The sequence below is a fragment of the Pseudopipra pipra genome, chromosome 1 (assembly GCF_036250125.1).
Source record: "Pseudopipra pipra isolate bDixPip1 chromosome 1, bDixPip1.hap1, whole genome shotgun sequence".
Lineage (NCBI taxonomy): Eukaryota > Metazoa > Chordata > Aves > Passeriformes > Pipridae > Pseudopipra > Pseudopipra pipra.
This window is the reverse complement of record NC_087549.1, coordinates 109,155,723-109,168,684: the sequence shown is the minus strand read 5'-3', so window position 1 is coordinate 109,168,684 and position 12,962 is coordinate 109,155,723. Positions and strand designations below refer to the sequence as shown.

The 12,962-nt window shown below is 37.7% G+C and overlaps 1 protein-coding gene across 2 annotated transcripts in view; it reads left to right on the top strand.

Moving 5' to 3' along the window:
* Positions 1-12,962, top strand: part of AVL9 (AVL9 cell migration associated) — a 41,662-nt gene that overhangs the window by 19,090 nt on the left and 9,610 nt on the right. For both annotated transcript variants that reach the window (XM_064670433.1, XM_064670444.1), the window contains exons 4-11: positions 1,204-1,275; positions 2,081-2,170; positions 2,545-2,611; positions 3,272-3,312; positions 4,403-4,441; positions 8,178-8,247; positions 8,863-9,410; positions 12,176-12,310. In XM_064670433.1, the coding sequence (XP_064526503.1) occupies positions 1,204-1,275; positions 2,081-2,170; positions 2,545-2,611; positions 3,272-3,312; positions 4,403-4,441; positions 8,178-8,247; positions 8,863-9,410; positions 12,176-12,310 (1,062 nt within the window). The remainder of the gene's footprint in view (positions 1-1,203; positions 1,276-2,080; positions 2,171-2,544; positions 2,612-3,271; positions 3,313-4,402; positions 4,442-8,177; positions 8,248-8,862; positions 9,411-12,175; positions 12,311-12,962) is intronic.

The following is a 12,962-nucleotide window of genomic DNA, read 5'->3' as shown; positions in this document are numbered from 1 at the left end:
GCATGTAGGTTTGAGTTTTAATTTACATGTTCTGAAGAAAAGACTCATTTATATACTCTGTGTTAATCATACCTTGGTTATGTTTCAAGTTCCTACTTAAGTTTTAGGAGAAATTTTACACCTGCAGTTTTTAATTCTGTTTCTTTTGAACTAAATCCACATTGGTTTTTGTTCACTCATTATCTTTGCAGCCAGTCTACTGTATTCTGTGATTTAGAGTCTTGCTTTATTTAACTATGCAATAACTTGGCTTTATTGTGCTCTTGATTCCAGTTTATGCTGTTTAGTAACCAGTCAGGAAGATAAATAGATGTTTAAGATGAACTCTTTGGAACAAGTAGAATAAAACCCAACGTGTTTCGTATGACAGCTCTAGTGCTCTTTCCATCTGTCATTTTTGATATGTGGGCCACAGTCCACACATTTTCTGGTTTGTACAGTTAAGTGAACCATTCGTCTGTATTTCTGGTCCCACCATTTCCAGGTTTGCTATGAAGTGCTGAGGCTGTTTGGTCCGCCTGAGAAAGTAGATGATTCTGTGGATGATACCTCCTTTATTTTATGGGTTGCTCAAAGAAAATCCCTGAGTATGAAGCAAAATATTTCTAGGCAAAGACTAGGAATAAGACAGTCTGGTTCATTTTAACAGATAATGTTAGAGAAGAGCAAGTGCTGTGTTGTGACATCTCTCCTGTTACATTATCCTGAGTTAAAATGCCATTGCTTTTTCCGGGCTGTTGCCTTTTTCTCATGCTAGTGTCTTTTAAACAGTCCTTTGCCTATCATCACAGCCACATTTGGACCCTTGCTGGGCAGAATGAATAAGATTCTAACATGTCAGTGTTATGGTGCTTTTTACTTGGTAGATGTGTCCCTTTTTGGTCTTGTCCTTGATTTTTACCCACAAGCTCTCAACCTGTTTGTGGCTGTTTTCAGAGACAGCACTTCACAGTCTGTCCATTCCTTAACATAGGAGACAACACCTGTGCCCCTCCTTCCCAGCCTATCCCTTCTGAAAAAGTAAGGGCATACTTCTAAAAAGTAAGAGCAAAACATTTAATGGTTTGTATATCCCACCATTAAAGGTAGCCAGTTTTAGGATTTTGTTTAAATAGGGGGGTAGTATGTGACAACTCGACTTGTGAAAACATTCTTTTTGAAATAATGTGTTGGTAAAAATACTGTAATACTTGTATTTCTTAGGCATTAAAAGTACGGCAAGCAGACATCACCCGGGAAACAGTACAGAAAAGTGTCTGCGTCCTCAGTCAGCTGGTAAGAATGTTTGTTTAACTCCCGAGACACTTTCAGGTAACATTAACAGTTACTGTTCTTCCATATTCTTATTTGAAACACTTGGCTCCAAATATCTCTTAGTCATTGTGGAGGGTAACAAAATACTGAAGTAAAATTGAATCAAAAGGCTGTGGCATTTGAATGAGCTGCCTTGAATTGTTTCTTCTTGTAAGAGTAATTGGAGAAGTGTCTGCCTGCCTGTTGTCAGGGATGAGGATATCTATTGATTCTTCTTGAGTGCTGTTATCATGTGGTAGGACTGAGGGGTTTGGCCAGTATAATCACATAGAGGCTAGGGTTGAAAGGGACCTCAGAGATCATCTAGCGTAATAACTGGAGGTAGTGGCTGTTGACAACTGTGAAAGAGGTTTTAAGATGGTGACACATGCAGTAAAAGATGTTTTGAAGAAGCATCTTTTACTTCTACATATTCAGCAGAAGCTGCTTGATCACCAGGCAGGGAACAGAAATTCTTTTTGTGCTTAAAGCTGAAGAAAGAACTATTACTGGAGCTGTATGAGCAGTGTTAAAGCAGGAAAGTACTTTGTCAGAAAGGTGTTCAGTGATGGTATGGTACATGCAAATGGAAGGAACGTGGAATTATCATCATTTAAGATGAGCACAGGATAAAGATGCTGAGAGTTAGTCACTGAGGACTGCCCATCCATGAACTCTGTGTAATAATGTGTCAGTATTGCAAGGTAAGCATGGGAGAAGATTAAAGTTCAAAACGAATGAGTACATAGTTTTATTCACTTGCTTTTGTGTTTGTTTTTCTTCCAAGCCGTTGTATGGGTTACTTCAGGCAAAGCTGCAGCTCATTACACACGCGTATTTTGAAGAGAAAGACTTCTCGCAAATTTCAATTCTAAAGGTAACTTTGCAGTAATGGCCACGCAGAACAAAGCTTTCAGTGTATGGCTAAAACCTCAGTGTTTTTAATTAGTGCTCAAATATTGCTTTTGCTTCTGTCATTCAGTTTTTCAGCTTTTGTAGTACCTTGACATGAACTAAATGTACTACCCTAATCTGACAGAGGGTCAGCTTTCTGATTAGTAATGAAATGCAAGAACGAGCATGATTGTCAACCTGTATGTCCACTGACTCCATTAGTAAAGTTTTACTTTCTTTCTGGAATGAGCCATTGAAATCCTTGAGTAAGTGAATTTTATTTATTCTGGGTTTTGTGTGACCATGTGCCATTAACAGCTTCTGGGGGTTTTTTTGTCTTTGTTGTAACTTTCACAGGAACTTTATGATCACATGAATAGTTCCTTGGGCAGTACTTTGCTAGAAGGGTCACAAGTTTATCTTGGTAAGTGACTTGTTTTGTACAAGCAGCAGAGATAATGTTACTCTAAACAACACATGCCTTTCCTGAGCTAATTTGTTTATGTGTATTAACAGATTAAGCACTGGAGGTCTGTGTGCCTGCATTTCTTTATTAATGGATTTAAATAAATGTAAAATGTAGTGTTGCTTTCATAATAGGAGGTATTTGTATGTTGAAAGCCATGTTACTTCTTGACCTAACAGTCTGACTAGTAACTGCTTGTCTGCTTTTGGGAAACAGTACCTTGTTAATTTTTAGGTTAAACTGTTTGATGGTGTAGAGTGCTCAAGCTTTCATCTACCTGTTTTTTGGGATATCTACCCCCGATTCTGACTCTTCCCTGTGTTTTCTGAATGCACAGTGTAGTATTTACTTCAGTGTTTCCCTACTGCTGTGTGACAACCAACAGGAGTTATCTCAGAGCATAACCATTCACAGTTTTACTGTCTCCATCATCAATTTAACTCTTGCTCCTGCTCAAAAGATTGAAAGCATTTTGTATGAGTTGTGCTATTGAAATAACCAGGTTCACATAGAATCCCTAAAGGGTCTCTCCCTCCTGCTGAAAATGGTGACAAGAAGTAAGTTAGTATCTCTATTGGCTTTTAAATTGTAATAATTGCTCCCTTTTTGGTATCTCAGGTCTGTCTCCTCGGGATCTTGTTCTCCACTTCAGACACAAGGTAGGCATTCTCTGCTAGATACATAAAGGACGACACCCTATTTTAGTGAGTAAAATGCTTTGTGAGGGAAGGAAAAATAAATATGTCTAGACATACCTGAGGTAGGAGTAAGAAAACTGTTTCCTAAGTACTTCCGGTTACAGCCTCCTGATTTTTGTTCACCTTCCACCTGCATTACTTCAGTGAAACTAAGTTCCAGACTGAGTTTTGTCAGTCTGAGAGATTTCTGGAGATTTCTAGGGTTTTGTGATATTTTTCAGTCCTGTCCCAAAGTGCGAGTGGTTATTTGTGGTCTTGTTTCTATTTCTCCTTTGATGAAGAATATTGCTGAAGTCTGTGCAGACACAACCTGGAGCATTTTTCCTCATATCTTGTAATTTTTTTAGCTTCTGCCATCATAGAACCTGAGGGGACTTGCGTTTCTTTTTCCTGTTGACCACTGAAATTCATTGTGTGTAATATAGCTAAGGTACAAATAGCATTTAGAATCTTTTATTAACTGAGATGCATCAAGGAAACAAGTTTGAGAATCTGGATTTCATGGTGTACTTACACCTGCTCAGTAGATTTTTCAGGTAGAACTCAGTTTTGTTTACCTTGTCTGCCAGTCATGCTCCAGAAGCATCTGTGTTCTTCCTTGAGTGTAGAGAGTCTGTACAGCCACTTCTGATCTAGATACCTCATCTGTAGATAACTAAAATTAGGTGAGGTGAATGCTATTCTTGGTATTTTGGTGGATTCTTTTCAGTATTTCTGTGGAGGAACTCTTTTACATTTATGCAGTTTACTGTTTTTTAAAATTCTGGAATTGCACAACATGTTCTTTCTGGTAAACTATGTATGATTCAAATTACAAAGTTCTTGTTTGTGGAGGGCACTTTTATTGTGCATCTCATGCTATTTTTGATTGTGTGCTCAGATGGAGAAAGGGTGCTGGAACACTTGTTTTCACTGGTCAGATGTATTTGATCATTGGACAGTTATGCAGTGATTAAAATGAAACCTTGAATAAGAGATTATGCTTGCATAGTAGTTTTGATAAATGGCACTGGTTCACTCATCATGTTTTTTCTTTCTGTGTTTTTTTCAGGTCTTGATCCTTTTTAAACTGATTCTTCTAGAGAAAAAGGTAATGTTTTGTGGGCTGAGGCAGGTAATTGAAGTACAAATGCAGTAGTTAAATTTTTTTCACATATAAAATAGAAGTATCTGAAGTAATACCAACAACTTTGCATCAATATATAAGGTGGGTTATTAGGCTAAAAGTAACTTCTGGGTGTTGACGTATAAATTTGCTTTCACTTCTGTGCTGTCCACATTCTGCCTTGTTAATAGCTGTCCCAGCCAGACTAAGTAAAATGTGATGAAATGTGAGCAGAGACACTTAACATGCTGTAAAAGATAGGAAAGGATACACATCATGCAAAGAAGTACCTGCATGAAAAAACTGATAGGAAATGTGGGTACCTAAAAGAGCACGTGCAGCTTTACAGGCATTCAGTAAGTGGAACTTCTGGTTCAGGCTTTAAATAGACATACTAAACGAAACAGGTGCTAAAAGTGTCCCTCAGGAGACAACGTAGAGAGCCCTATCTGTTAGGTCAGGCTGAACTCTGATTATAAATTGGTAAAAACTGCTGAATTCTAGGCCCAGTGTTTGCCTTGGGCTATCTTACTGCTTCAGAAGCAATGCTGTCTTAATGATCTAAGTATAATATGCAAAATGTGAAATAGAGACATTTGTTTTCTTCTGTGTACATATTAATGGCCTAGAACAAGAACTTTGACTGAAATTACTGTATGTCAGCTGCCAGAGACACATTTATGTAGGGATTTTGTTTTGTTTTGGTTTAAAAATTTTGTTTAAAGCTTTTTTTCAGTTTCCCAAATGTGACTTTTTCTTCAGTGAACCTGCTGTGTTAAAACCCAGCTACGTCAGAGTGCTGGGAAGAAGCATAGAATTTCCTGTTAGCTGCAACTGGAAAGTCAGTAGGATTTAATCTATAAGATACCAAAACAGTTGTGGGGTTTTTTTAAGTCTATATCCTAGGCCTAGGTATCTTTTGTGAGGCAGTAAATATGCTATTATATTTTAAAATATAAGTAGCAAGTTCTCTGAAGCTTTTGCACTTGTCACTTAATTCTGTAAGTTAGATATACTCTGACAGTTCTAGGTATTTATTGATGAGAATAAATGCAGTTTCTGCATTGAAGAGCTGTATGCTGAAGATGACTATATTAAAGGCTATGCAAAAGGTATCCTTGAGAAAATATAACTATGGCATAGTAGGAGTACACATGTAGAAATGTATGTAATCAACACTCAATATGCAAATTTTTCCCCTAAAATAACTTAATACACTCTGAAAGTCTGCAGTGATTTATTTTTTTAATAAACTGTAAGTGAAAACAATATTTTTCAGTTAAAATTTTATAAAGTATCCCTACTGTTCTATTTAAAAATCTTATGCTAACATCTCACCAAGTCAGTTCAGCATTTGGACATACACTTCACTTTTCTGCTCAAACCACAAGACACAAATGCACAGGAAAAGAGGAGGGGAAGGGTTTCCCAAGCATGTTCATATTACTCAAACATATGAAATTGTTTTGAAAGCTTATGGAACAAACAAAGCAGGTTGCTTCGTTTCTGTTTTTCCCTAAGCTCCAACACGAAGACATCACTTGCAATTTTGAAAGAAAGTTTTGGTTCTCTGGCACTGCCTGTTTTCTGGCAGATGCTAAGGTTCCAGAATAACTGTGGGAACCTGTATGTTCAAAGACCTTAAATATAATATGCAAGAAGCCACTAGTAATGCCAATTTTCCTTGAGCTGAAAAATGGCACAGACCAATTTCCTTTAATCTGTAGCAATTTGGTTGATGTTTTTTTCACAGGCCAAAAGATTTTTTTTCACCTCTCAGCTGTTATTAGGCTGGAAGACTAATTCCAGATGGCGATCATTTGACTTTCTGCTGCCAGGACCACCCAATTTGCTGATGTAAATGCTGTGGGCCGTGTAGTGGGGTTAGGAGGGGTAAGGAAGTGTGCACCCTTACAGACAGAAAGATGGCAGAGAGACCTGATGGAACAAATATAGAAAAGTATTTACCTCAAGTAAGTGGTATACCCAAACAAAAACCTAGACTGGAAGAGATTTCTTGAAAACAAGGTATTTCTTTATAGGATTAATTATTTCTATAGGCTTAAAATAAAGCATGGCTAGGAATGCACAGTGTCTGAGAATCTAAACCTGTGGGAGTATCACAGGGTTTCTGTTGTAGTTCATTGCTATTATATCATGCATTTTTCATACATACATTATAAAGCAGCATCCTAAAAGAAGTTAGACTTCTTTATTTCCAGTGGAGTCAGCCAAAACTCTTTCCACGGATGAGCTGCTTGTTCTTCTCACCATACTTTTTCAGTGGTTGTTTCAATTTGAACTCACCTATCTCGTACAATTTTTCTTTTTAATATGTTTAAGATAATGTACCAAGTCTGTTTCTAGCTGAGGTACATTACAATTCAATTGGTCTGTGTTAGGACTGTGTAGGTCTTTCTCTTGGTTCAATCAATTCAGTAGCTTGTAGACTGGCAAATACTAGTGGAACATGAGTTATTATTCATAGAATCACAGAATATGCCGAGTTGGAAGGGACCCATAAGGGTCATCGAGTCCAACTCCTGACCCTGCACAGGACCGTCCGCAAGAGTCACACCATGTGCCTCAGAGTGTTGTCCAGTCTCTTCTAAAGTGTATTCCTAGCTTACAGCAGAAGTCTCTTATTAAGTCACAGTCCACAAGCTTGCACTTTTAATTTTGTCATATACCTATTAAACTGGACTGCAAAGTCATCAAGTTAGATCATTCTGTATTCCTTTGCATTCTTGATTCCTCGTAATGCTCGTGTATGATTTTTTTACTAGTATTGTGCTGATTGAGAATGTAAAAATGGCATTGTTAAACAAATTGACTTTTGTGGGGAATTTTTGGGTTTGGGTTGTTTTGTGGCTTTTTTTTAGTTTTGTTTTGTTTTGTTTTTCCCATTTCTATCCCCCTGAAGGCCTATTTTGGAGGAATTTCAGTAGTAATACTCAGTCTGGCTTCTGTTTCTTCTTTCATTGCTAGCCTTTGACAGCCTCTTTTGAATTCCTAACTAATTTACTAATCCCAGTCTCCCTGATTTAAAAAAGGAGATTCTGTTTTCCCATGTTATGCCTTAAGTGCTTTACCAAAGTTAATATTGGTCATGTCTTCTGTTTCCAAAAAAAAAAATATCTTCTTTTGTTACATAAGAATATACATGTAATAAATGCATGCAGCATTTATCCTGTTTTCATTTACCTACATATCCTTAACATAACTCCTCAGAAGACATGTTTTTGCATAGGTTTTTGTCAGAGTTCTGGAATGGAGATTGTTTAGCCTCTTTGATTTATAACAGACATTTTAATGTACTACAAATGAGCAAGAACTTATGTGGCGTGCCAAGAACAACTTTTTTATGTCAGTCATTCAGTAACTGGATCAGTTTGGAAAAAAAAATCTTAAAAACTGACAGAAAAATCTGCATCACTGTCAAATATGTTACATGTGTGTGTGTGTCTGTATATATGACATATATTACAAATATAGAATTTAAGGATACTATAGACATATTTGAACATTTACTTTGAACTATTTAAGAGGTTCTGTTAGTAAGCAGGCTTTCTAATACAACATAAAAAGTGCCTTAAATAGTTTGCATGTGTTCTATCTTTGTCATGCATAATAATTTTATTTTTCTCCTTCTCTCGTTCCTAATTCCCATTTCCTCTCTTGCATTCTCTCTTCTTCCCATTCCCCTCCCTTCTGCCACCAGGTGCTGTTTTATATTTCCCCTGTAAATAGGTTGGTGGGAGCTCTGATGACTGTCCTGTCACTCTTTCCTGGTAAGAAGAGAAGCTTGGACTTCTTTTTATATGCTTTCTGGTGATAACTGAGACTGGCTGTACTGTGTCATTTGGAAATCAACTTATGTGATAATAAAGTTAGGTTGATATGTTACCTGAAAGATGAGTGACCTGTATGCATGTCCATGTACTAGGTACACACCTAATACTTACTACTTGCACTTAATGAGTTATTCCTTGAGCTTAGTTGAAGCCACTGGATTTTCTGTATTGCCTATGACATAGATGGCACCCTGAATAAGTCACACATTCCTGTTGAGTTCCTTAAAAACCAAAAATACAAACTTCTCTCTTCCCTCTACATGCACTCTTTAAAAAACCAAACAAACATAACCCCTAACTCTGCTAATTCTTAGCTTCTAACCAGTCTTCTCAAAGCAAAATATTGGGACAGATTCTTTAGGACAGAAAGTGTGAGGTTTGGGGTTTGTTTTTTCTAACACACCCCTCCCTCCCCAAAGTAGTGTTTGAAAATACATGAATTTCCACTGTATACACAAGAACACTTTGTTCTTTTTTTTCTTTTTTCCCCCCACAAAAGTAACTTAAATTTCTACTGAGATGCTGATATTCCTGTGTGCTGTCACTTTCCAGGTATGATTGAACATGGTCTTAGTGACTGTTCACATTATAGACCAAGAAAGAGTATATCGGAGGATGTTGGCTTGCAGGAAAATACACCACGGATGGATGAATATGTTTCTGTGTCTGCTGCTGATACTTCAGATACAAACTTGGAAATGGGAAAGGGAGGCAGGCAGATGACAGGAAACAATTCAGTGGAAGGTCAAAAAGCAAATGTGCCTTTCTCCCAGTCAGAGAAGACTTGCAATGGAGCTCAGTCCTCCAATGGTACTGTGCAGCGCTTGAAAGTTCCTTCCCGGGCTTCTCCAGCATCCTCTGAAAGCGACTGGGAGACCTTAGATCCCAGCATTTTGGAGGAGTCCAGTTTGAAAGAAGGTGAACGTGAAAATCCACCGTCAGAACAGGCCAAAAGTCTTCTGAGCAAAGGCATGAGCTCAGAAGGCCTTCCCATCACTGTGCAGCCCCAGGCAAACACAGGACAGACGGTGCTTGTTCAGGGACTGGTATCTGGGCTGGAAGAGGACCAGTACGGGATGCCACTGGCTATTTTTACGAAGGTAAGTGTGTTCTTTGTTGTACCTGGTAACTCAAAAAGACATCTGTTTTTCGGAAGTGGGTAATAATTTTGGTTACTGAACTCCAGGTGGACAGTAGGGTACTACAAAACATGTGAGTACAGTGTCTGGCAAGTGACTGTGTTCCTAGGCAGGTGGAAGAGCATGAGTGCATGTCCAGGAGGGTTGTGCACATGCACATTCCACTTTTCTTTCATGTGAATACTTAAATACTCTTGCAATTCTATGTAGTGGTGACCTGCAACCCCACTGTGGTTAATAAACTGTGCGTATCAGTAACTACTGTTTTCTTTTATACTGAAGAATTGTTGATCTAACCTATATGAAGGCAAGACCAGAGTACTTGAGAAGGGTTTGGATACCTTAATCTAAACTAAGACTCTGAAAGCTATAGCTTTGCTTAACACCAAAGCCTATGTTTTCCTCTTTTAATTTATATCTATATAGGTATTTCTGATTGTGTATGTGTGTATAAATGCACAAAATGTGTATATAAATACAAAAAAAAAAGATAGAATTTCACCCTTCCCTTCTGTACCTGACAACCCTGTTTGTCTGGCTCTCTGTCTCTGTACATGGTGCTGAGCTGCTGAATTTTAAGCTTGTGCTGATGTCTAACTGAACTGCAGGTATTCAGATAACGAGCAGTAGGGCTGGTTACTAGGGCTGATCTCCCATAAAAACCAGGGAAAATGCATCCCTTTTAAATATAGTTTTGTCAGTAAAAGAAGTGATATAATAGTTTTTGTTATTTTGTTTTTAATGTAATGCACATTTGCCCATAGTAGAAGATAGACGATTCAGATTTGTTTCCTCAAGCTGGTGTGGTTCAAAGTGGTTTTTCTTCCTTTGGAGGGGTTGATTTGCATTTCCTTGCAGAACTTTGTATTTGATGATTGTGTCTGAGCTTCTCACAGTAGCTTTTATTGGAAATGGTGTATTATGTGGGCCCAAGTGAGCAGCTCAAATGTCATCGCCCCGTGTTGCCTCATGTCACCATTAGAAATGCTGCTTCAACAAAGATCTGCAGTCTGGTGTTTGTCCTTATGATCTGTCTAATGAGAACAATAGCCTGTAAATTGTGTTTAGTCTAGTTCTGCTGAAAATACTAGATGGAAAGCAAGAATAAAGTAATTGATAAGGGGGCCTACAAGTGCAAACTTCTGTTTGCTGCTAAGCTTATAAAATGGAGAATAATTTTAAGGAAGCTGGCAGTTTCTACATGTTTACCTTTCATTTCACAAAGGCACTTTTCACTTGAGTTCATCCAATGTAATTAAAGCAGAAAAGGCTTTACATGTCTGAGTTAGCAGCAAAATCTGATTCAAAATTACAGTTTGAACCACTTACTGGAAAGTTAACATCTCTTTTAGAGCTCTCATCTCAGGGTTGTTTTATGCCATGCCGTAGAAAGACTAATAAATCTGACAAATTTGAATGGGAGGAGATTTTTCCAGGTGGCAAAATACATTATCCAAGTACACCTGAGCATAAGGAGAAATAAGCTTGTGATGCTTGTTTCTTCAGTACCAGTTCTGTAAGATTTAATAGTCATTTCATTTGCACTCTTTTAAAAGAGAATGGAACATGTTCACAGAAATAACAGTTGTTATACTTACAAATGTGCATTTGGAATCTGACACTTGATACTTTAAATAGGGAAAGATTTCCCAGACATTGCTGCTTGAGCATACAGTAATTAAACCTTCCTTTGCCAGCTACTTAAGATGTATTTTTTGTAAATTTTCCATTTTAGGTTGGTGATTCTTCTCAAAGCACTTCTGTTCCTTTGACGCAGGCTATTTGTTTTCAGCTGATAAGTGCTTGTCATTTGGAAGGCCATCCCTGTGTCTAATATAACAAAAGGGAATAGTTTTGCTACTTTCTTCCATGTTTCCAATTACCACGTACTGTGTGATAAAGTGTGTGTGCTCTTTGTTTCTGTCCAGTGTGCCATTAGCCCTAGTGCCATTAGCCATTAGCCCTAGCACAAATTGCTTTGTGCTTTATGCAGTTGAACAGCTGGAATTAGACTTCAGGAGTATGTTGATCCAATATTTAAAAAGGGTATTACCTGCATCTGCTTCTTGATGATGACTGATCTCTTCTCTCAATGACTAATTCAAAGTCTTTTCTCAAAACATTTGATTTTTTATTTTTAATTGACATGTAGGATACTAAATTAACTTACAACCATGAAGTGGCTAAAAAGCATAGTGTATTGCTTTCTGTCCTGCTCCTTCTTAAAGCAGGCATGCATATGCTTATCAAAACTTAATTGCTGTCTCTGGTGTCTGGAAATCTCCACCCACAAAATGTGGATAGCAGTCTGTAGCTTTCCTGCATTACGTTCCTCACAACCACCAGAACTTGAGAGATGAATCCTTACTTCCACTGACTTCTTGTCTCTGAACTGACCTGAGACCTTACTCTTGTTGCTTATTATTGTTCTTATGCTGCTTATTCCGTTGCTTTATAAACACATTTGATTCTCATCCTTTGCATTGTATTTCAGTTTCAGTCCTGAGACTGAAAGGCAAAACAGTCGCTTGAAAAATCTAATTCATGTGTTATCTGGTGGCTTTGCTTTGTAAATACAGTGTAGCAAAACAATAGATAATTGTGGCTGGAACTGTAATAACTAAGGTTCGTTCTGGGTGAAATGTGCTGGCTCTTATTAGGAAAAACTCGGAATATTGCCTATTATTTTTTTAATGTTAATTCTCTAAATGTGTGTGTCACTCTAGGGGTACCTCTGTTTGCCATACATGGCGCTGCAGCAGCATCATCTCCTGTCAGATGTCACAGTCCGCGGCTTTGTTGCGGGAGCGACCAACATCCTGTTCCGTCAGCAGAAACATCTGAGTGACGCAATTGTGGAAGTATGGATCTTGGCATTTGCACTTCTGGAACCTGAGGGGCAGGGCCGAGGCAGGGGTTGCATTTTAAACACACCTTTAAAGCTTCACGTGCATGCCCAAATTTTGAATTACTTCCATATGAAATAAATTCTTAAATGCAGAAGGTTATTGAATATCTATGATTCGAAGGGGTAGGGTTACATAAACTGTGTTTTTAGATATATTCCAAAATTTGAATTTGCAGGGCACTTGTTAAATTTTCTTTTGTTGCTGGTGTAGTTTTATTTTTCGTGTCATGGGTTTTTTTCGTGGCTTTGTATTAAGGTCTTCCAAAATACGTGCTTGCAGCTCAGAAGCAGATGCAGATATTGATATTGGCTTCCTTCTGATTTAACCGAGAGGGTAAAAAAATAGTATCTAAATGAAATAGTAAAAATAAAAATAAATAAAAATAACAAATAAAAATAAAAAGTATCTGTGGCACTTCTAGCAAATAGACACAACTGTGTAATCAGCATTTAGTAGCCTAAGGTAGCTCCATATAGATAATCAACTTAATAAATTGAGGTGATAATCAAAGGGCCTCTAGGGAAATACACCTGAATACCAAACTTCCTCTGCCAAATCCTGTCAAATAGCGGCTTTTACTCTGCGCCAAGGAAATGATCAGATT